Source organism: Melospiza melodia, chromosome 29 (assembly GCF_035770615.1).
Source record: "Melospiza melodia melodia isolate bMelMel2 chromosome 29, bMelMel2.pri, whole genome shotgun sequence".
NCBI classification, from domain to species: Eukaryota; Metazoa; Chordata; class Aves; order Passeriformes; family Passerellidae; genus Melospiza; species Melospiza melodia.
The window spans coordinates 2,514,036-2,538,140 of record NC_086222.1 but is presented as its reverse complement, the minus strand read 5'-3'; the positions used below and the strand labels follow the sequence as shown (position 1 = coordinate 2,538,140).

Here is a 24,105-nt window from a genome sequence, read left to right as displayed (position 1 = left end):
TTAATACTACTACTACTACCACCAATAACAATACATTATATTTAATAATAGTATATTATTATATTTTCCATCTATTTGTAACCCTGCAGTTCTTTAGTGTTGAACCCCAAACTCCACACACAGTGGGAGCTGCTGCTTCCCATTCTGGGCAGACACAACAATTCCTCTCCAGGATTTTAACTTTTGTATTTTCTACATGTTTGAAAGAGATGATATCATATTTAATATTAATATTAATACTACCAATGATAATAAATTATATTTAATATTTTTTTTTCCCCATCTATTTGTAACCCTGCAGTTCTTTAGTGTGTAACTCCAAACCCCACACACAGTGTGCAGTTTCCCATTTGGGGCAGACACAACAATTCCTCTCCAGGCCTGGCACTCAAGGACACCTCACTGCCTCAGGGCCCAGAGATGGAAACAAAAGGGAGTTGGGGGCAGCAAACTTGGGGTCAATGACTTCATCAGCTGAAGCTGGAATTGGAAAATTCACCCCCAAAATGCAAATGGACCAAACTTTATAAAAGTGCGAAATCCACGACCAATTCTCCATTTTTGGGTGGGTTTTATCTGCTATAGATTTACCTGAAGGCCCTTCAATAAACAGAACTGCTTTTATTCTCTCAGTTTGGTCTGACCTCTGTTTTTAGGTAGCCCAAAAAAGGAATAATTTCAACTTTTCCTTCTCTTACCTTGTTGTCCTGCCTGAGACTGGGACAGGAGGAACTGGGGGACTGACTGCATGTGCCCAGGAAGCAACACCAGCTGCTGCAGGGTGTGGAGAGAGCTCATGTCCTGCAGAAAAAAAGCAAAGGGAACAATAAAACTCAAGGATTTATGCTCCTCTCAAATCCACGCTGAATTTCTGCATTTTAAGGGGCTGCAGGACCAAAAGTTTCAGGTGCGAGAGAAGATTCTGTGCATACAGAAACCTCCATGTGGAGAATTGTCTGCTTTTCCCTGGAAAAGTTAACTCTTGGTGACATTTTTGAGCTGGAGATCCAAAGGTTTCAGGTGCAGGAGAAGAAATCTCACTGAGTTTGGGGAATTTTGGGGCTGGAGGTCCAAAAGTTTCAAGTATAGGAGAAGAATTTGGTGCATGGAGACATCCATGTGGAGAAGTGGCTGCTTTTCCCTGGAAAAGTTAACTCTTGATAAAGACATTTTTGAGGCAATCAAGCTCTGGTTGTTAGAACAGTGAGACCTCTCAGATTTCAGTTTTTTTCAGATGAAGCATTTCCAGAGCTTTTTCTTCAGATAAAGCATTTCCACCGCCTGAAATCACTCAGCAGATTGCAGCAGGCTGTCCCAGCTCACCAACACTGCTTCCCACAGCACTGTTCTGAAGACTGGGGGGAATTGAAGAATCCCTAAATTGTATCATGGATCTGAATACCCATGAAAGAAGAGGAGAAAGGATTCCTGAGCACTTCTGTGGCCACCTGGCATCCAACTCCCACTAGAATTTAACAAGAGTTAGTGCTGAACTCCACAATTTTTTACCTTAGGTAAAAAAAATATTCCCTTGAGGAGTTCAGTGCTGAACTCCACATTTTTACCTTAGGAAAAAAAAAATTCCCTGGAGGAATTAATTTCTCCCCTGGTGTAAATCAATTTGAGGCAACAAGAGGCTGAGATTAGGAGTTAATCTGGTGTAGAACCCTATCTCCAGCAATGGCATTAACCAGACACTCATGAATGAGGAAGAGCAGGGCCAGCATTATCAGACACTTCCCCACGGTGCTGTCTCAGCCTCCAATTATTCCCAGTCCAAAGGATTTCCTGACCATGGGGTGGTTTCAAACCCTCAGAGGAAATATCACCCCAGCACGTGCCCGGCCCAACTTTGAACCCACGAGGAAAAGCCGAGGAGGAGGAAGATGAGGATTCACTTTTCCACCTCAGTGTTCCTCACCCTTTCTGGCAAAAAGAATTTGGGGAGGGGATCAGGAGCAGCCCCTTTTCCTGGGATTCAGGTCACTCACCCCTGCAATTTGGCTCCCTGGCATCATGGATGATCCCTGCACGAGGTGCCCCGACCGAGGGGGGATGGCAGACTGCAAGGAGTCGCTGAGGTCCTCGGTTTTAATCTGCAAAAAGAGCAAAGGAATGGTGGAATTAGGGAGCAGGGGTGAGCAGAGGGCAGCTGGGATCCAGGAGGCTGGAGGAGGCTCCTCTCAGGGATTTTTGTGCTGTTTCCATCGCTGAAAATCAGGGTTATTCCACACTGCTGCTCCCCACTCTACCCCATGGACAGCTCTCCTGCTCTGCCAAGCACTTTGCTCAATTAAAACATTTCAGGAAAACAACCAATTTCAAGCAGCTTTTCAAAGTTTAAAGCCTTTTGTGGAGTTTTAGTGAAGTCAAGAAGCAATTCTCCTTTCCAGATCCCCGATAGGAGGGCTGGACATGGAAAACCTCTCATTTTCCCCTGAACAAAACAGAGAACGGTACAAGGGGATGGGAAAGGATGGGTCATGAAGGAAAAGACCTCAAAAAAGCAGAGTTATCTCCTAGAATTGAAAATGCAGCACTCCAGGCATCAAATTAATTTGTTCAATTTCTACCAAAAAGCAACAAGAAATTGCAAGGAAAATCTCCTTCCTCAATTACAAGTTGTGGAAAAATAACTGGAAAATTTCCACAGGTGTCCAGTGGTCTTTTTGAGCTACTTTATGTTCTTGCAAAGTTCTCATCCACAAGAAAATAATGATTTTAAAATCCATATTCTTAGAAAAAAATTTACCCTGGGACCAGAACTGAATCCTTGTTTCTGGTTTATTCCTCAATCTCTACATTCATTTCTAACTTTGCTAATGCATTTTAAAAAAAAATTTATTACGAAGTAATAATAAAAATGTGTTCCAATTATTGTAGAAGCTGAAGTCTTTTGGTATTGCTGACTGGGACAGGAGGGAGGGGAGGATTTTGGAAGTTTTTAGGTAAATTCCTGAAAGGTCAGTGAGGAGTGTCCATGCACAGGGGACAGGTAAAAGATACAGAACTCTCCTCCAAGAAAAGATTGACCCAAACCTTTTCTCAACACTGAACAAGGGTTACTCCTCATCACAGCAAGAAGAGCCTCTAATTCCCAAAAACTGGAAAAACCAGGAGGACTCTACCAAGGACCCAACTTGAAACTCCTGAAGACTCACCCTGTCTCCAAGGAGAGAACATCCCCAGGTGTTCCCACCAGATCCCTCCCAAAACATCCCCCAAAGGTGAGCAGGGTCTTTGCCCCACTGATGGGGCCTTGAGGCCCTGCAGCCTCCTGCCAGCAGAGGGGGATGAGAAATCCAGCTCCACAAACCCCATCCCGAGCGAGTATTTTGGGGTTGCAGGAGCTTTTCTGCCCATTTGAGCAAAGCAAAGAAACGTGCGGAATAATTCCGGTTGGAAGAGACCTCTACAACCATCGAGTCCAAGCTTTGATGGATCTCCACGAGGGGGGAAAACGGGATCACAAGAAGCTCAACAGCTCCAGAACAGGGAGCTGCAATGTTCCCCTCTGCATTTTGGAAGGTGCTGCTCGGAGGGAAGGTGATTACAACACCCCCTTTCATTACAACTCGAGCTCTGGCCACCGCCGAAACTCGTTTTGCAATAATCCCAGCTCCTTGCAGCAAGAGGTAGACATGCTACGAATTCCAGCTCTTTCCTACCTTTCAGGTTGGCATGATCATCCCTCTTAGCCTGGCAGGGCAGAAAAAAAAAACAGCAAAAAAATCAGGTGGAAAGATCTTCTCGATCGCTATCGGCAGCGATAAGTCACTGAACGTCAGGCAAAAAGGCTCAGGAGGACACCCCGTTACCCCTGAACCATCCAGTCACTGCAGGCACGTGGTTCTTTGCATTAAAAAGAATCCATTGGAGAAAAACAAGAAAAAAAAAATTAAAAAGTTGTTAAAAAAAAAATTAAAAATTAACTTTTGCCTGCTTCATCCAAGGCTGAGCAGTCCCAAGAAATTGAAGATTTTGGCGTCTCAGAGAGCCGGGCTGAGGATCCTGCCTGAGCTGTGGGGTGTTGAGGAGGCACGAGCCATTTCCAAACTGAAATCAATTTTTGCAGCTGCCAAGCGGGACGAGCTGGCGGCGCTCCAGGCACAAAGGGGTGTGTAGCCGCATCCCGGCATGGCTGGATGTGAGAACGGGAGGTGGGTTTGGCAGAGCACCGGCTCCCGACTCAAAAACAACAACAACATCTCCCACTGCTCCTTCCCCCGGCCCTGGAATTCTCCCTCCTGCGCAGTGGGCGGGAACCCGGGCTCTGGTTCTTGACAAATCCTTCTCCCCCTTGCACCTATTTCCATTGGGTTCAGGCTCAAATTTACCTCGCCCTCCTCTTCCTCTTCCCTCTGTGCAGCTGGCTAATTGTTCATTAGGAGGTCGGGATCTATCCAAAATTTTGGGGATGGTTTATGCAAATCCCACTCTTTTGGTTTTTTTTCCCTGGTTAAACCAGCAATATTGCCAAGTGCACATTAAAAAAAAAAAAAACCCAAACCCAAAAAAACCCCAAAAAACCACACACATTGTGGGCGAGGCCACTCAATATCATGAGACTCCCTTAAAATAATGTAAATTTCAAATTAATAAAACGAGGGGAGGAGTTGCCTCCTCCTTTCCCAGTGCATCTGCCTCAGATTTGCAGAAAATGCCTGCAAATATGGAAAGAGTTTACCTTGAGGAACCAAAAATTAAAAAACCAAGGTTGAAATGATGAAATCCTCAGAGAATCACCTCGTGGGGGTATTTGATGGGAGCTCTGCAAGTGAGAAACAGTGATTTGGGTAAAAGCAGGAGCAGATCCCACCAGGATTGCTCAGGATCTTGGTTTTATAGGATGATCATGGATGGGGAAAGGAGAACAAGAAAGTAATAGAGAGACTTTGTTCCCACCGAATCTTACTCGGAAAAAATAACAGGAAAGCAGGAAATTTAAGGAAAGCAACCTGGTTTGGTGGAAGCTTCATTGCCCATGCCAAGGAATCTTCCAACCCAAACCATCCCGTGGAAAAAAAACGAGCGGGGCAAAGAGCAGGACCTGCAAATGCCCACGGCTGGGGTGAGGTGTGGGGGCTCCTGGCTGTGAATCTCCAGCACCTTCCTCCCTTTGGGGCCCGAGGGGAGGCCCAGGGCAGGGCTGGGAGCAGGTAACGGCAGCTGGAGGCACGGGAGCTCCCCTGGGCCAGGGCAGGAATCACACTTGCAAATCTCAAGTGGATGTTTGGATGTTTTCACAGCCTCGAAACAGGGTCAGCCCCCGAGCAAACGGAATGAAAAACACAGGAAGGGTGACTGGCTGCAAAAGAGAGAGTCCCTTCCGAAGTTGGCTCGAACAGCTGCAAGGATGGATGGTTTCTTACCTATCTCTGGCCTAAACACAAAAACAAAAAGCAAAACAAACTAAGAAACACATTGAGGGTGATGGAAAATGATCAAAGCTCCGGAGCCCGCTTGCGTAACTGATTTGTGGAAGGTGTTTCATAAACATTTCATAAGAAGGAGAATTATGAAGAAAACATCTCCCAACCTGCCTGCAATTACTGCACAAACTCTTCCTTACCAGTAGGAAGAAGGGGAGAGGAAAAAAAAAAAAAAAAAAAAAAAAGAGAAAGGTACATCTGTTTTGTAACTGATCTGTGAACTTCTGGCAAACGCTCGGCTCGTGAAAACATCCTGCAGACATCTTGGAGAGCTCTGGAAAACTGGGAAATTGGGAAGAGCAGCTCTGCTTGAATTCCCTTCAGATTCCATGGGCTGGTGGTTGGATCCTGCTGGCTGGGCTGGAGCCCTCCATGGGGAATCCCAGTTTAGGGATAATCTCAATGTCTTCCCCACAAAACTCTCCTTGGGATGAGCTCCTGGTGTGACACACAGAGTGCTCCATCATCCTCCTCACTCGGCCACCAATTCAGAGCCTCCAATCCTCTCCCAATTCCAGGTCTGGATCTCTCCTACCCAAGCCCTGGCAGCCCTCTCCTCACCAGTTATCAGGCAGGAACCACATCAGTGGGAGATGCAGACACCCCCATTTGTTGTGAAGCTCCTGTTTAGCCAGTGACCTCTTTGAAACGCTCTTATCTGCCTCCACATCTGCCTTATCTCACAGTCAGAGCCGAGTTTGGGGGTTTGACTCACTCCCAGCCCTGCAGAGCAGAGGGGAGGGGAGGATCAGGTGCACACAGAGGGTCTGGAGCACCCAGAGAAGGAACAGCTCTGAGTCACCCCAAAACGCTTTGAGTCACCCCAAAGTGCTCCTCAGCACAGCAGGGCTGCCCCAAGCTGCCCCAAAACCCTTTGCCTGGGGCTCAGGGAGGAGGATTTAAGCTGGAAACAGGAATTAAGCTGGATCTGAGGCTCCTGCAGCTCGCTGAGCCTTCCCACCTTGGGATGGCGTAAGCGCTCCGCCGTGAATTACCCGCGCACGTGGGCCCCATAAAATAAAAAACACACTAATAATAAATTATGGCAATAATAATAGTAGTAATAATGGGGTTGCAATTACTATTTCCACATGTACTATCCTGCACATACAGCAGGGATTAACAGCCACCTGGAAAGAAGGCAGGAAACCTTTATGTCAGTGCCACGATATTCACCCTGCAACGTTTGTATCCCACTGAAAGCTGGGGATTTTTGGAAGCTGTCAGCATCACAGAGAGGAATTCAGCGTGGGATCAACTCCCAAACTGTCCTAAAGCTCAGCCATGGCAAATTCAAATGCAATCCCAAACCTCAGCACACCTGCATCGCCCTCCACGAGGCCTTTGAGTTTATTAATTGAGCTGAGATCTGATAGGGTTTGTCCTCAGCTTCAGCTTGGGATGGAAATGGCTGAGCTGGAGTCAAAGCAGGGGTGGGAAGGCAAAACTTCAGGAGCAACCAAGCTGCACGCTCGGCAGGAGAAAACAAACACAACCACATGCAGCTCTTGTGGGCTCTCTGATACAGCTCTTCCCTGGAAATTTTGCTTCCAAACAAACAGGGAAGGGAGAGAAAAGTCATCCCCACTTTGCTGTGCCGAACCTCAAATGATCACCTGTGGCGCAGGGAGAGGAGAACCACAGCAGAGGTGGGGAGAGCACCTGCCCTGCCTGGCCACGCTCAGGGTGACACCTGGCCAGAACCCCACTGAGCCTCTGGGTGCTCTCAGGAGCACAGAACTGCTGGAAAAACACTGAAAAAAAATCAACTTACAGCACTGTCCCTCTCAGCAGGGATACCGAGGCACGTGGTACCTTCCCTGTGGGCATCCCAGACTGGGAGCATTCAACAGGAGATGCCTTTTCTTGGTCAGAGTGGCCAGAACCTGCACTCAAAGCATGGGAAATGATTTTCCCACCATCAAGGCTGGGATTTCTGCCCTGTCTCCCTGCCAGGGCTCCCCCAGCCCTCTGTGGGTTGCAGCACTGCTCCCTGCACCTCTCTCTCTCCACATTTCACTTGCCCAACTCCCAAACCTCTCCAGGTTGGAGGGTCCTGCCCCACAGCCTGGGGAGCTCAGAGCCTCTGGGTGCTCTCAGGGGCACAGAACTGCTGGAAAAACACTGAAAAATCAACTTACAGCACCTTCCCTCTCAGCAGGGATACCCAGGCACGTGGTGCCTTCCCTGTGGGCATCCCAGACTGGGAGCATTCAACAGGAGATGCCTTTTCTTGGTCAGAGTGGCCAGAACCTGCACCCAAAGCATGGGAAATGGGATCTGCCCATGGATCCAGCCTGTCCAGATCCCTCTGCAGAGCCTTCCTGCCCTGCAGCAGATGAACACTGCCACCCAGCTTGGTGTCATCTACCAACTTGATCATTTATCAGATCACTGATAAAGACACTGAACTGTCCCCAGTACTGAGCTCTGGGGAACTCCACTCATGACTGGATGCCAGGAAGGCACAACTATTCCCCATCACCCCATGGTCCACCCATAACTTCATTGGACATGATGCAACACACATTTAAAACTCGGCCTAAAATTTTGGGAATTCATTTTTTTCATGTGTCATTATTTAAAAATAACTTGTGGAATCTGATGTCCAAAAAAGCAAGTGTTCAGTCAATCACTGTAAAATTGAAAAAAATGTTTGCAGCGTCTTAATTTGAATATTTTATGGTGGAGCACCATTTCCCACCATCAAGGCTGGGATTTCTGCCCTGTCTCCCTGCCAGGGCTCCCCCAGCCCTCTGTGGGTTGCAGCACTGCTCCCTGCACCTCTCGCTCTCCACATTTCACTTGCCCAACTCCCAAACCTCTCCAGAACTCCACCTCTGCCTACACCTCCGTGCTTATCTGCTCTGCTCCCACCCTGGGCTGCATCCCTGCCCCTTTCCTTATCACCCTGATTTCACACACACCACTCCATGGCTGCTCCCCTGCCCTCCTGCAAGCTCACACAGGTCCCCTGGAGCCCGAGCACGTTCCTGCTCCTCTCCAAATTTGCCTTATTGGGATTTTCTGGGCTGAGAATCTGCCCTGCATGAAATTTTTTTTTTTTTTAATTTGTTTTTTCCGTGCATCCCTTGCCCATGGGGAGGAATCTCTGCCTTCTGCAAACATCTGGCTCTGTGTGGGTATCCCTGGATTAATCACCCGTGGGGACAATGCCCACACTGCCCTTGGGTGGGGACACACTCCCCAGTGCATTTTAGGAGGAATTAGCTCAGAATCAGGCTGGGGCTGGCTCCATCCCAGCTCCACAGGCCTCTCCTGCTGCTCCCTGGCGCTTTTTGGCACTGGGAGCTGTGACAGGAGAGGAGCAGGAGAAGATTGCAATAATAACCACACCAAAAAGTGCAATTAGGAGAGAAAGGAAGAGTGAGGAAGATGAGAGAGTGAGGAAGAAGATGGGAAAGTGAGGAAGATGAGAGAGTGAGGAAGAAGATGGGAAAGTGAGGAAGATGAGAGAGTGAGGAAGAAGATGGGAAAGTGAGGAAGAAGATGGGAGAGCATCACACAGGGCTTCATTTTGAGTGGGGGGATGAAGTCCAAGGGTTGGGGGAGCTCAGAGCCAGCTCTCAGCTCCCAACCCCATGAATTCCATGGGCTGGGGAAGCAGCCAGGAGGGTCCCTGATGGATAAATCCACTGACGCCACAGGGAGCATCTCTGGGGAGGGAGAATGTGCTGGATAAACCCACAGGGAGCATCCATGAGGAGGGAGAATGTGCTGGATAAACCCTTTGATCCAGCAGGGAGAACCTCTGGGGAGGGAGAAAAGGCTGGATAAACCCATTGATCCCACAGGGAACACTTATGGGGAGGGATAAAATGTTGGATAAACCAATTGACCCCACAAGGAGCACCTCTGGGGAGGGAGAAAATGCTGCATAAACCCATTGATCCAGGAGGGTCCCTGCTGGATAAACCCATTGATCCTACAGGGAGCACCTCTGGAGCAGGGAATTTGCACTAAGATCTCTGGCTCTCCCTCTCAGGCAGATCTGGAGCAGGGAATTTGCACTAAGATTGCTGTGTCTCCCTCTCAGGCAGATCTGGAGCAGCTGTTCCAGGTGTTTTGCCAAGGAAACAGGTGTAGGAACCACGTTGTAAATGGAGTTTGCCCTTTAAGAGCAGGAGTTTGGGAACGGACTGCAGCTGGATGTTAAGGAACAGATAAAATGCAGCCAGCTCTGGGCTGCTGTCAACAAATTAATTCAGTGGTTTCAGCCCATCTCCTGAGAAAAACAATTAAAACAGCCAAATCCTTGCTCCTAATTGCATCCCCCTTTCCCTCACAATTCCCCTGGCCTGTTTGGGAGTTCATTCCCAGCAAACTCAGAACAAACCCAGCCTGAAGAAGGGGTTCCTCTGCATATCTGTCCTAAGCAAAGCAGGGCCAGATTTAGGCACAGAGGACTTTCCCTGGAGCCAGGGCTTTCTCTCTGATGCTTTCCCAAAGGGCTGCATCTCAATGAGGAACCTGCACACAAACAAATTTATGCAATCAGCCTGTCCCTAGGACAGAGCAGGGAGACTTCAAAAGGGAAAGGCCAGGGCAGAGCTGAGCTTAGATCCAGTGTCAGGCCCTGATTTCCAGCCAGGGGAGGCTCAAGAGATGAAAAGCAGATGCAAGAACTTAGGCTGATGCCCTGGGGCAACGGGGAGAAGAGAGAGTGAAATCTGAATTGATCCCCAGAGGGGAGAAGGAAGCAGGATGTGAACCTCCCCTTGAGAGGAGGGCAAAACAGGGCTGGGATGGAAATGTGGAGGGCAGACTGAAACCTGAGCTACCCAAGCAGGAACAGCAATGACATCCAGGGAGCACATGAGAGCAGGGGGAGGTGGGAATGAGAAACGATGAGAGAGATCCCCGGCGGGGAGGGAAGCCCTGGTGCAGTGAAATTAAATGTGCAGGGAGTTTTGCATCCCAGATATTAATAACAAACTACCCAGCGAGCTGGGCCCTCCTGTGCACCTTCAAAAGGACGGAGGGGAGGAAGAACTTGTCTGTGGTTGAGCACAAGACGATGAATCAGAGGATGGGAGTCCAGAACCCAGCTCTGAGCAGGGCCCTGGGTTCCAATCCAGCCCAATGTCCAGGGGCAAGCGGCCCACGAAGCATCCCCTGATCCCAGCTGCGATGACAGAGCCCAGCATCGCTGGGAAAAGCCAGGCTGTGTCTGCAGGACTCCTCCCCACCTCGCACAGGCACCAAGGGATGCTGAGCCCATTAGCAAAGAGCCCTCAGACGTGTGGGTGGAAGGTACCAAATGAGGTCAGGGCGCTCACTAATGGCACCAAAAAGGGATTTTCACATCTCAGTTTGCCCACTTTGAATCTCTCACATCACATGTGTGCCTACAGGACACCAGCTGCGGAGCCCTGAGATAACTCACCCTGCTGCCTCAAAGCTGGAAACCCCACACAAAGCTCCAAAATTGAAGTTTCTTTGGGCAGGGAGTCAGATGTGAAGAGAAGAGGGAGAGAAGTTAGACAAGGAGGTCCTGAGGGGAAGGAACCGCTTCAGCACCTCCTGTAAAATCTCGCACAAACCTCCAAAATTAAAGGTTTTTTGGGCAAGGACTGTCAGATACAAACAGAGGGAGAGGAGTTAGACAGGGAACGCCTTCAGCACCGCCTGACAGAGCAGGGCAGGAACACACAGGAGGCTTGACCTGCTTTTAGAAAGGAGGAATTTTCACCAGACCCAGCTGGAAAGGCTTTCTAGGAGGCCTGTTGGAAATCCATATCCTCACTCCATCCCCTGACTGGGCTGAACCAAAGGCAGCAAAGGACAGGAATAAAGAACCAGCACTAAAACTGAGGCTGGGCCCTGCTCAGGCACCTCAGAGCCTGTCTGTCCTAAACTCCGTCAGATCTCCCAGCCAGATCAGCTTCAGATTGATGTGATTGATGATAATGACAGGTTTGATAGATCAGCTTCAGATTGATGTGATTGATGATAATGACAGCTTTGATAAACAAATGACAGCCTGTCCTGCAGGGTCAGCCTCTTGTTGGCATGAAGAGCGCCTGGCACATTTGGGTAGGGAGCAGGGGCAGACCCTGCCCAGCTCTGCTCACACAAAAACCTGTCAGCTTAATTTCAAGGTGGACAAAAATCCATCAGCATCATTTCAAGGGGGGCAAAAATCTGTCAGCATCACTTCAAGGGGGATAAAAACCTGTGAGCTTAATTTCAAGGGGGACAAAAACCTGTCAGCATCATTTCAAGGGGGACATTTCCCCTCCCAGCTCTGGAGAGCAAGGAATACGGAAACCCAGAGCACTAGGAATATTTCTGTGTCTGCTCTGGGGTGCCCTGATCCCCAGGGCAGCACTGATTTTGGCCCTCATCCATGGAGAAAGTTTCCTAAAGACTTCAAGATAGATCAGAACCCACAAAAGTGTGAAATTTAGAGATTATAGAGAGAAATTTAGATTATAGAGAGCAGTGTAGGTGTATCACTTGCTGAGAAATTGAGGGTTTGGGATTTTTAGTGTGTTGTGGGTGGGAGCAAGATGGAGGGCACAGGGTTTGTCCTGGGTTTCTTCTTCATGGGTTTGGTGGGATTTTGTAATTAGGCAAAAAAGTCCACATTGAGGGCTCTGTGGGATCAGTTATGGGGTTAAAAGGGAAAATAATCCAGGTGTCTGCTCTTAATTGGATAGTTTAGTCTTAAAAGACCTTGGAACAAGAGAGACTGTTGGCCATTTTGTGCCTTGCTGCAGAACTCATGGCTGTGAGACTGTTTTACTGATAAGAAACAAACATCTGAGTCTGAACATGAATTACTGTCCCAAATGCCTTCAGTGCAGACCCAGAGAAGGCCACAACAAGGGAGAGCTTGAGGAGCTCTCATTCCCTCCCTGGAAGGAGGAGAGCTGATGCTGCATTCCTCCCTGGACCAACAAGGTGCTGCCATCACTTCCCTGCTGCAAAGTGCATTGTCCTGCATTGTCCCCATTCCCTGCACAGAATGCAGCTGTGCATTGCCCCCATTCCCTGCACAGAATGCAGCTGTGCATTACCCTCCTGCAGCGGTGCATTGTCCCCATTCCCTGCACAGAATGCAGCTGTGCATTGCCCTCCTGCAGCTGTGAATTGTCCTCATTCCCTGCACAGAATGCAGCTGTGCATTGTCCTCATTCCCTGCACAGAATGCAGCTGTGCATTGTCCTCATTCCCTGCACAGAATGCAGCTGTGCATTGCCCTCCTGCAGCTGTGCATTGTCCCCATTCCCTGCACAGAATGCAGCTGTGCATTGCCCTCCTGCAGCTGTGAATTGTCCTCATTCCCTGCACAGAATGCAGCTGTGCATTGCCCTCCTGCAGCTGTGAATTGTCCCCATTCCCTGCACAGAATGCAGCTGTGCATTGCCCTCCTGCAGCAGTGCATTGTCCTCATTCCCTGCACAGAATGCAGCTGTGCATTGCCCTCCTGCAGCTGTGAACTGTCCTCATTCCCTGCACAGAATGCAGCTGTGCATTGCCCTCCTGCAGCTGTGAATTGTCCCCATTCCCGGCACAGAATGCAGCTGTGCATTGCCCTCCTGCAGCTGTGAACTGTCCTCATTCCCTGCACAGAATGCAGCTGTGCATTGCCCTCCTGCAGCTGTGCATTGTCCCCATTCCCTGCACAGAATGCGGCTGTGCATTGCCCCCATTCCCTGCACAGAATGCAGCTGTGCATTACCCTCCTGCAGCAGTGCATTGCCCCCATTCCCTGCACAGAATGCAGCTGTGCATTGCCCTCCTGCAGTTGTGAATTCTCTTAATTCCCTGCACAGAATGCAGCTGTGCATCACCCTCCTGCAGTGGTGCCTGGATGCAGCTGTGCATCACCCTCCTGCAGTGGTGCCTGGATGCAGCTGTGCATCGCCCTCCTGCAGCGGTGCATGGATGCAGCAGTGCATTGCCCTCCTGCAGCGGTGCATGGATGCAGCAGTGCATCGCCCTCCTGCAGCGGTGCATGGCTGCACAGCTCCCTGAGCCGGGCTCAGCCCTCACACCACTCACACAAGCCCTGGCACCTCCCAAACCCATCAGCCCTGCGCCCCGGTGCGCTCCCCAGCCTGACACCTGGCTCTGCGCAGCAGCTACAAAAACAAACACAAACCATCCCGAATTTCCTACAGGGGAATCAAACCCCAGCAGAGACCGCAGCACCTGGGCAGGATCAGCTCCCATTGCAGCGCTCCCAGCCCTCATCCCGCTCCCAATTTGAGGCAAATTTTCCCCGTTTTCACTCAGATCTGTCCCTGGCCACCATGCCAGCCCGTCAGGAGGCAGATGATGTCCCTGTGCAGGCTGCCAGCAGCGAAGGTGAAAGTTTATTGCTGCGCCTTTGCATTTCCCTGGCCATAAACAGGAAACAAGCAGCGTTAGACTCGCTAAACAAAAAAAAGCCAAACCAGATAGGCAAGGCTGAAGATGCTGCTTTTTCCATCCACACCCTTTTCCCTCTCATTCACATACAAATTACTGTTGCATCCAGGTGGGAGGAGAGTTTGAAGAAGGGGAGGGAAAGGGGGGCAGAGCAGAGATGTTTGCCAAATAGGCTGAGGGATCAGAGGCAGCTTTCTCATAAAGCACAGGGCTGACCCACAAACTGCTCGAAAAACCTCAAAATCCACAAGAGTTTCCCTCCCTGCCCCGTTTGCAGGGTGAGAGCAGCCCCAGCAGGGAATTGGGAGGCAGGTTTGGGGTCTAACCAGGTCACTCCACCCTTCCCATCCCGCCTGGAGCGCAGCTCGGCAGGGAGGGAGGGAAGCAGACCTGAAATGTAGGCCATCTACAAAGGCTGGGGGAGAGGCTTGAACGATGTGAGATTTATGATCTTCAAAGTGATTAGGGCCCAGCACTCCAAATAAAGGCAAAGAGAGCTCCTGCAGTCAGTTTGGAGTTGGGTTTCAAACCATCCTGCCCTGGCTTCGGTTTGAAAACTTGAATTGCAAGCTAACGAAAAAGCAAAACCCATCCAAAACCAACCTCAAACCCCAAACCAAATTAAAAAACCCACCAACCTCCACCCCTAATGAAAGAGCACAGCACCTGATTTTACATGAAAACACTTTGATATTTCCAGCTCTCCTCTCTTCCTTTTTTCTCGTCATTTGAAATCTATTTGCTGAATTGAGGATGAATTCAGCAACAGCTGAGGTCAACCCTAAATGTGAGTGTGGAGCCCGTGTGCATTTGGGCTCCTGCTCGTTTAAGAGAACAATTTAAAATAATAATTATTATTTTAAATAACAATACTTTCAAATAGCAATTATTATTTTAAATAATAACGATTTTAAATCACTCCGCCCATGGCCTTGGGAGGGCCAAGAGAGGGAGACAAAGAGCCTTGCACAGCTCTGTGTCCACTAGGGATTGTTACATCCCATCCCTGGCATCACTGCAAACCCCCTTGGTGGGCTCTGGGCAATCAGAGCAGATTAGAAATAAAATAAAACAATAAAATGAGCTCATTCAGAGTATTTTGCTTTTTAAACCGTGCTAAATCCCCAGCTAAGTTGGCTACTCAGTTACACAGACAAGCTGGAGCAAATTAATTGTATTTTGTGGCGGCGTTTTGGTGGAAGGAGGAAAATAAAAGCGGAAATGCTGCAAAAAATAAAAAACAAACAAAAAACCCAAAAACTAAAACAAAACCCAAAAAAAAAACCTCAAAAAGAAACAACTAAAAACAAAAAATAACCCAAGCCCCCCCAAAAAAACTCAAAAAACCCCAACAAACCCCCTCAAAAAAACCAAAGAAACAAGAAAAAAACCAAAAAAGCCCCAAAAATAACACAAAAAACCCCCCAAAAACCTAAAACAACAACAAAACAAATCCCCCCAAAAACACTAAAATAAAACTGAATGTAAACCCACAATTTCTTTTTAGGAGGAGGATATCTCTACTGCCTGCAAACCTGGCTGCCCCCACAACTTCCCCAGCATCCCTGGCTAAGACCAGCAGTGGCTGTAACTCAGCCCTGCTCCACCACCTTTCCTCAAAAGGAAATTATTATTATTATAAATTAAATTATATCATAAATATAAATAATAAATTATACAATAAAGGTTGGATCCTGGTCGGATCCTTCTCCCTGCAGACACAGAGAGCTTTTTTGTTTGCAGCTGGGGATTCCAAACTCCTGGAAGATGGCTGAGCGTGTCAGGACACCTTTGGTAGGAAAAGGGAGACCCACCCAGAGCTGCAGCAGCCAAAGCAAACAAACAAACAGAGCTGGGGCTGACATTTGTCACTGCACTGCCACCAAGGCAAGCTGGAGGCGCAAAAAGCCACGTGCGGAAGGTGCTGCTGCCCACAGGGAGCTTTTGGGAAGGGTTGGAGCCCTGGGATTTGGGGGAGATGCAGAAGGGAAGAGGTTGGGAGGCTGTGCCAACATCAGCCTTGAGTCCGTGCATGGAGCTGCAGCCCCTTGTGCATCCCAGCTCTCATCCTGCAGCAGGGCAGGGTTGGATCTCCAGGCTCCTCTTGGCCTTTCGGAGAGCATTTTCCTAAAATCTCAGAATTATTTGGGCTGGAAGGAGCCTTAAAGCTCCTTCTCTTCTTAAATTCCGTTCCATCCCACCCCTGCCACGGCAGAGACACCTCCCACTGGCCCAGGATGCTCCAACCCCATGTCCAGCCTGGATCTGGGCACTGCCAGGGATGCAGGGGCATCTCCAGCCACTCTGGGAACTCTGTGTCTCCCCACAAGGGCCCCAGAGAGCTGTGACCTCCTGATGTGACATTCAGGGATTTTCAGGAAGGTCTGCAGGCACTCAGGGAGCCAGAGAATTCTTTCATCTGGACAAAGCAGCACCCACAGCAGGGCCAGAGCTCCTCAGCTGCTCTTTCTGCAATTGGGGTTTGCTTGTCCCATATTTTATCTGCTGCCTTGCAGACAGGAATTTGACTCCAAAACCTCCAACCAGCTCATTTTTGGTGCTGGCTGACACTCCTGAGGCAGCCCCTGGCCTTTGTCCCTGCCCACCATGCTGCTGCCACTGTCCCAGCACTTTGGGGATGGATTTGTACCCTTGCCACCATCACTGAGGTGCTTTTAGTTTCTAAACAATGATCTAAAAAACTGTAAAAGCCAGAAAACCCCTCGAGCAAAAGGTCATTTAAACGAACTCTGTAATTAGCTGAACTTCTCTGAATTAGGGAGAGGGAAAGCAGAGGTGCAACCTGTCATTGTATCCCACAAAGGGAACTGGGAAGAAATTCTGTGGGTTTTTTTCTGACCTAACAGTTTTTATCTCTTTGCAGCATGATGAGCAAAAAAAAAAAAAAAAAAAAAACAGCCATTCCAGAAAGGGGAAAAATAAAAATAAATAAAAAATAAAAAACAGCCAGGGAGCATCTTACCTGCCTGTTAAAGTCCAGCCCATTCTGTTCATTCCCTACAAGGAAACAAAGAGAAAAACATCTCAGTGTTAATGACAGCACTGGTGGGAGCTTTCCAGAACTTGGGACACACATAAGCAAAAACTTGACCCTGGGAAAGCAAGGAGAGGAGGAGGAGGGTGCAGAAATGGAAGGATGAAGGCTCCTGCAGCATTCAGGTGGTGCCAGCCTTTTTGCTGTGGGATAATGAAAGTGTTCCTGCCTGGGAGAGAGCTGGCCAAGGGTGGGGGAAATCACGAGGGAGATTCCAGCAGAGGTGAGCGGGAGGACATCACAAACGCGCAGGGGAGCCCAGGGCTGAGTGTGGGAAGGGCCAGCAGGGAGGTGGCCAGGGCTGCTCACCCAGGACCTTCAGGAACCGGGTAATTGTGGCGACCTGGAGGAACACAGGGTGCCGTGGGGTTGCGCTCCAGAGGCGTCTCCTTGATTCCAAAAGAGATTGGCAGGCACAGGGGGAAAAAAAAAAATCAGACAGGTCCCAGCCTGAAGGTACCGCACAGGCCCTCACTCATTCCCCTTTGATGATAAACATCCCCCCCCCTCCCCATCACACCTGCCAAATTCATCAAGAACATCACAGAGCAAAGGTTGTGCTCCCCACAGATCCTGTTGAATGCTGGAAGGGATTCCACGAATCTCTGGAGCTGCAGAGGCAACCCCAAGACACCCCTTTGTTCCCCAGGCCTTCCCCTGCCAGTCCAGCCCAGTTTGTGATAAAGGGCCTGGAATTGTTCTCATCCCACTGGCACAAGCCCCCAGGCCTCCTGCTCCTGCTGTTTTCTCCAGGATAACCTTCCCCACAAAGCACAGCCCTGGGATCTGATCAAGCTCCAACACATTTTCCAGCAGTTCAGGGCTCCTACAAAGAGCTGTGCCGGCAGGAGAGCAAATCCAGCTCTGCCATGGACTTCGTCAGCTGAACAAGGCCTTTTTCCTTTCCCAGAACACATTTTTCCATGCACAGAGCATTCCCAGGTGAATCAGCCTGGATGCTGAGGGGGAGTGTGCTTGGTACAATTATCCACGGATGGCAAAACATTGGAGAGTCAGGGATAACAGAGCTTGGTGGCTGCTCTCTGCTGTCTAGAAACAGCCCTGGAGATTTAATCTGGGACATTTAAAAAGCACTGGCTGTGGAAACAGAACTGTGGGACTGTGATATCGAGCAGGGCCACGGCAGAACGAGCTGCTGCCCCCTCAGCTTGACATCTGCTCACCCTCTGCATGCCAAGCAGCTCTGAGCTTCCCTCAGTCTGAAATCTCCTCACTATCCACACCCCAACCAGCTCTGGGCTTCTCCCCCAGTTTGAGATCTCCATCTCCTCACCCCCTGCACCCCCAACCAGGTCTGAGCTTCCCCCTCAATTTGAAATCTCCCTCTCCTCACCATCCACACCCCAAACAGATCTGAGGTGCCTCCTCAATGCTAAAATCTCCTCCATCTCCCTGCACCCCAACCCTCAATTTGAAGTCTCCTCACCATCCACACTACAACCAGCTGTGAGCTGCCCCCTCAGTTTGAAATCTCCATCTCCTCACCCTCTGCACCCCAACCAGCTCTGAGCTTCCCCCTCAATTTGAAATCTCCATCTCCTCACCATCCACACCCTAAACAGATCTGAGCTTCCCCTCAGTTTGAGATCTCCGTCTCTTCACCCTCTGCTCCCCAACCAGCTGTGAGGTTGAGGTGCAGAGGGTGAGGGAGATGGAGATTTTAGCCTCCCCAATGCTAAAATCTCTTCCATCTCCTCACCCCCTGCACCCCAACCCTCAATCTGAAATCTCACCATCCACACCCCAACCAGCTCTGAGCTTCCCCCCCAATTAGAAATCTCCATCTTCTCACCTTCTGCACCCCATCCAGCTCTGAGTTTCCCCCCCAGTTTGAGATCTCCCTCTCCTCACCCCCTGCACCCCATCCCCTCTGAGCCCTCTCCCCAGCCTGACTGCATTTCTGCCCTGCTTTTCCTGCCTTCCTCCCACCCTGCTGTCTCCCTCCCCAATCCCAGCCCCTTATCTCTTCCCCCCCCCCCCCCGTGTAATTCCCTCACTCCAACCCCCTCTGCTCCCTGTCCAGCTCTCTCCAGCTGCTCCCTCCCCAGGAATGGGGCTCATTCATTGCCTTCCAGCTCCATTCCAGCCCCAAAAGCCAAGGAGGGCACATCCAGCGATGGGAATGCTGATAGCGTTAATGGGCGATCACAATCAGCATCCACACACCTGAGCAGGACCGCGGGAGCATCTTCAAGGCCCGCAGTTTCTACCTTTGGAACCCCCACGGGGTGTGTGTGTGTGTAGGGGGGGTGTTTGATTCCATCTGCAGGCAGCAGCTGAAGGGGAGCAAAGCCAGCAGGGAAGGAGGAAATAAAAGTTCCCAGCTGCTAAAATAGAGCAGGAAGGAAAAGGTAATCTCCGGGTTTCTTGGAGACAGGAGTTTCACTCACGTTCGGCGGTGATGAGGCAAGATTCAAAGAGCTGCAGGGGAATCCCTGGTCCCAGTGAGTCACCAGCACTCACCCCAAAACTTGGAACCTGAGAGGAGCAGCTGGAATGGAGCTTCCCTGCTCAGCCCCACATCCTACAGCACAGCCTTTCCCTGCACAGAATTTCCCTGCACAACTTTTCTTCCCTGCTCAGCCCCACATCCTACAGCACAACCTTTCCCTATTGCAGACATCCTTTTATGGAAAATCCTTTCCTTAGGATTTTTCCTCCCGAGAAGCTGGGAGGCCTCAGGAACAAAATGTAAACAATGGTTATCTGCTGCTGTGGAATGCAACAGGTGCATCTGGGATTGGTCTCATGTGGTTGTTTCTAATTAATGGCCAATCACAGTCAGCTGGCTCAGACTCTCTGTCTGAGACACAAACCTTTGTTATTCATTCTTTCTTTTTCTATTCTTAGCCAGCCTTCTGATGAAATCCTTTCTTCTATTCTTTTAGCATAGTTTTAATGTAACATATATAATAAAACAATAAATCAAGCCTTCTGAAACATGGAGTCAGATCCTAGTCTCTTCCCTCTTCCTCAGACCCCTGTGAACACGGTCACATATCCCTGCACAGAATTTCTTCCCTGCACAGCCCCAAATCCCCCAGCACAGCCTTTCCCCCTCTCCTGCTTTTCCCTCCCTCCACAGGCCCATGACACGCCCAAACCTTTTCTTTGCCCTTACAAAGTCACCCACAGCATCCTCCAAGTCCCTGCAGATCAACATGGGGGGATTTGGGAGCCCCCCAGCAGGAATTCTGTGCCAGATGGGCAAATATTCCAGAGCCTGGCACTCTCTGGGGTGTCAGGGACAGACAGAAGGAGCAAGAGGCAGCTCCAGAGGCCATTCCTGCCCTATCTGAGCCACCCATCTCCCTGGCACCAATGGCCCTCTGGAGATGGCAATTCCTCCTGGCTGACTCCAAAGGGACCCAGGGGCAACCAGTTCAGCCTCAGATGTCCAAGAGGGAGAGATTTAAATCTGGGAGGGGTGATTTGTGCTGCCAGTGGTTATGTAAATGGGAGCTAGATACACAAATCACCAGTGCTTGGGCACAGATTTATTTGCAAACAAATCTGGTCTCTTTTTTTTTTTTTTTTCCTTTTCTGTTTCAGTAAATGTAAGAGTCAAGTGATCGCAGTTCTGAGCCAAGGTTTGGGTGCGATAGGGATAACAACTCTCCCCTTTCAGCTGAGCTGTAACTTTCTTACAAATGCTTTATAAAAATAGCCTCAGCTTCCTCCCAGTTTCTGTCAACATCAGGACTCGCACTGCCGCGCTCATTCCTCTCCTTAAAGGAACGAGCTGTTCAAACAATCTGCACTTAAGATTTAATCTTTTCTAGCTCCAGGAGATAAAAAGAAAGAAAAGTGTAAGTGGCAGCAGATTCTCTCTGCTGCTGCAAACTGCCAGAACTCCACTCATTTTCATGGAGCTTCGGCCCAGCTAACAACTTGAATTTTTTTTTTTTTTTTTTTTTTTTTTGCTGCACCAGCCAGACCCAATGGCATCCAGAACCTTCAGAATCTGCTAGATCAGTCCTCCCCTTGCTGAAATTCTAGACCCAATGGCATCCAGAACCTCCAGAATCTGCTGGATCATTCCCCCTATGCTGAAATTCCACAAGGCTGGGGAATGAATCCCTGTGTCACAGACGACTTTTATGAAAAATCCTTTCCTTAGGGTTTTTCCTCCTGAGAAGCTGGGAGGCCTCAGGAACATAATGTAAACAATGGTTATCTGCTGCTGTGGAATGCAACAGGTGCATCTGGGATTGGTCTCGTGTGGTTGTTTTTAATTAATGGCCAATCACAGACAGCTGGTTCAGACAGAGAACGTGAGCCACAAACCTTTGTTATCATTCTTTCCTATTCTATTCTTAGCTAACCTGCTGATGAAACCTTTCCTTCTATTCTTTTAGTACAGTTTTAATGTATTATATATCATAAACTAATGAATCAAGCCTTCTGAAACATGGAGTCAGACCTTCATCTGTTCCCTCACCCAAAACCCCCTGTGAACACCATCACATCCCTGGGATTTCAATGGGGAAAGACACAAATTCCCAGCAGCTCTCCCATCCCCAAGGCTTCACCCTGCTGCTCTGGGTGCCTGGAAAAGCAGAGATAAGCTCAGCTGGCTCCCCAAGCCAGCAGCCCAGGGTTGTGCAGCTCTCCTTGGTTCACCTGGCAGCTGCTTTGCATAGCCCTGGCACCAGATCTGCTGCGAGTTTGCCTGGGGAGGTTTCTCTGGGGATGGGCAGTTCCCCCCACCCCGCTGCCATTCCCTGGAAAAGGCAGGCACAGGGATGGATCCACGGGGAGCTGCAGAGCCAGTCCGGCCCTGCGGGATGAAAACAACCTCGCGGGGGAAAAGGAAAATCAGGGTGGCCTTCATCTTCACACGGGTCACCTGCGCTGAGTGACAGCAGCAGGGAGGGGCAGCAGCAGGGCTCATCCTGTGCTCTGCAGGGACAGGGGGTGAGGAGGGGATCCCTGGAGGTTCAGACGATGAGGAGGTGATCCCTGCAGGGACAGGGGGATGAGGAGGTGATTTTTGCAAGGACAGGAGGATGAGGAGAGGATCCTTGGAAGGAGAGGGGATGAGGAGGGGATCCCTGGAAGGAGATGAGGAGGTGACACTTGCAGGACTAGGGGATGAGGAGGTGATCCCAGGAGGTTCAGAGGATGAGGAGGTGATCTCTGCAGGGACAGGGGGATGAGGAGGTGGTTTCTGGAAGGACAGGAGGATGAGGAGAGGATCCTTGGAAGGACAGGGGTTGAGGAGGGGATTGATCCCTGGAGGTCCAGAGGATGAGGAGGGGATCCCTGGAAGGAGATGAGGGGGATGAGGAGGGGATCCCTGCAGGGATATGGGATGAGGAGGGGATTGATCCCTGGAGGTCCAGAGGATGAGGAGGGGATCTCTGGACATACAGGGGGATGCAGAGGTGATCATTCCCTTCAGGGATCCCCTGCTCATCCCATCCCTGCAGGGACAGGGGGATGAGGAGGTGATTTCTGGAAGGACAGGAGGATGAGGAGAGGATCCCTGGAAGGAGAGGGGATGAGGAGGGGATCCCTGGAGGTTCAGAGGATGAGGAGAGGATCCCTGGAAGGAGAGGGGATGAGGAGGTGATCCCTGGAGGTTCAGAGGATGAGGAGGGGATCCCTGGAGGTTCAGAGGATGAGGACGGGATCTCTGGAAGGACAGGAGGATGAGGAGGGGATCCCAGCCTGCAGCAGGTATTGGGAATTCCTGCAGGGACATCTGGGAGGGAAATGGGGAGCAGGGCCAGGCAGACAGCAGGCAGGGGTTTCAGCTGCCTGGGCGGAGATTCTGGAGCTCTCAGGTGCCAACTGCTGCAGGCTCCCCTTGCAGCCCTGCAGAGGCAGCAGCAGCTTCCAGAGGGCAATTCTGGCCCCGAGATGGATGGCACAGGGGTGAATCACCCTCTGCAGGTCCCCGCGCCCTGCCCGGGGTGAGCAGCTCAGGCTGCAGCCTCAGAGCAGCCAATATCTAAAATTCAGATTAATCTCACCTCTCCTGGAGATTTTAGCACCCTGTCTGAGGAAGGAGGATGCCACGGGAGATTGGCAGAGCAGGCTGGGTGCAGGGGGCATTTCAAGGGGTAATTCTGATAAATTCACTCATTCCAATCTCTCACCTCAGACAAGGTGTGAAGTTCAGAGATTGCCCAAGTGCTGGTAGAGAGAAGAGTGGTAATTACTGTAACTACAACCAGTACTCTAAATGAAGCCAAATGCTCACCTGCACTGAAGGAATGAGCAAAACAAGACATTCAGCACAAAACACTCCTCAGGATTTCCACTGATTTTGGAAATTCAGGCTAAACCCAAGGCAGTGCCTTCAGGCTGCTGCTCCCAGCAGCCACACCAGTGATCTCCCCAGAGGCAGCAGGCAGCCCTGAGCTCTGGGACCTCCCTTAAATCACCCCCATGGATTGGCCACCCTGATTCCCTCCAGCTGCTCCCACCAGCATCGCAGGGAGCAGAAGCTGCAGCTGAGCGGGCACCGGGCAATTCCCTGGATTCCCACACGCCCTGCTGAGGTGCTTGATGCTCCCAAGGCGCTTTTAAAAAACTGCTTTTTAAGGTGTGAGCAGGATGGGGAGTTTCTGAGGCAGCCAGCTAGGGCTGCAGTTTTAATTTGCTCCAAAAGCACAAAAACCTCCAAACCACCAGAGCATCTCCATGGGAAAGCCAGGGCTGGGGAGCAAAAGTGAATCTTGTGCTGACTCAGACAGCTCCAGACTCCAGGGGCAGCTTTCACTGAACACCCGAGTGCTTCATTTGGCTGCAAAGCCCTGGGTTACAGAAGTGCCTTCCCTTTGTCAGCAGCGCCCCAGAGCAGCCCCTGTGCAGCCCCTTCGTGTGGGGCAGGCGAGGGGAGAGCGGGACAGCCAGTGTGGGAGACTTGGGCACCTTCCAGGAGGAAACCCGAGGGCAGCAGTTGTTCCCACGGAAAACATTTCACCTGCAGGTGCTGGGAGAGGGCAAGTCTCTTCTGCTAGACCAGAGGCAAGAGGCAGATCAGACCAGCTCTTCCTTTGCCCCTCTAATTCAAGTCAAACCAGCCTTTTGTTCCCCTTTCCCCTCCCCATCCTTTTTTATCCTCTTCCATAATGGGATGTTTAAGAAAAAAAAAAAAAAAAAGAGAAATAAAATAACCCAACCTCAAACCCTAATCACCTTCATTTGAATTTCAAATATCCCCCTCCTGGCCTCCCCCACGCCCCA

General features: G+C 50.1%; 1 protein-coding gene across 1 annotated transcript in view; it reads right to left on the bottom strand.

Annotated features, from left to right (window-relative positions):
• POU2F3 (POU class 2 homeobox 3) overlaps positions 1 to 24,105 on the bottom strand; it is a 51,137-nt gene that overhangs the window by 13,548 nt on the left and 13,484 nt on the right. Inside the window, 3 exon segments of the mRNA XM_063178448.1 lie at positions 699 to 801; positions 1,992 to 2,096; positions 16,816 to 16,850. Coding sequence (XP_063034518.1) covers positions 699 to 801; positions 1,992 to 2,096; positions 16,816 to 16,850 — 243 coding nt within the window.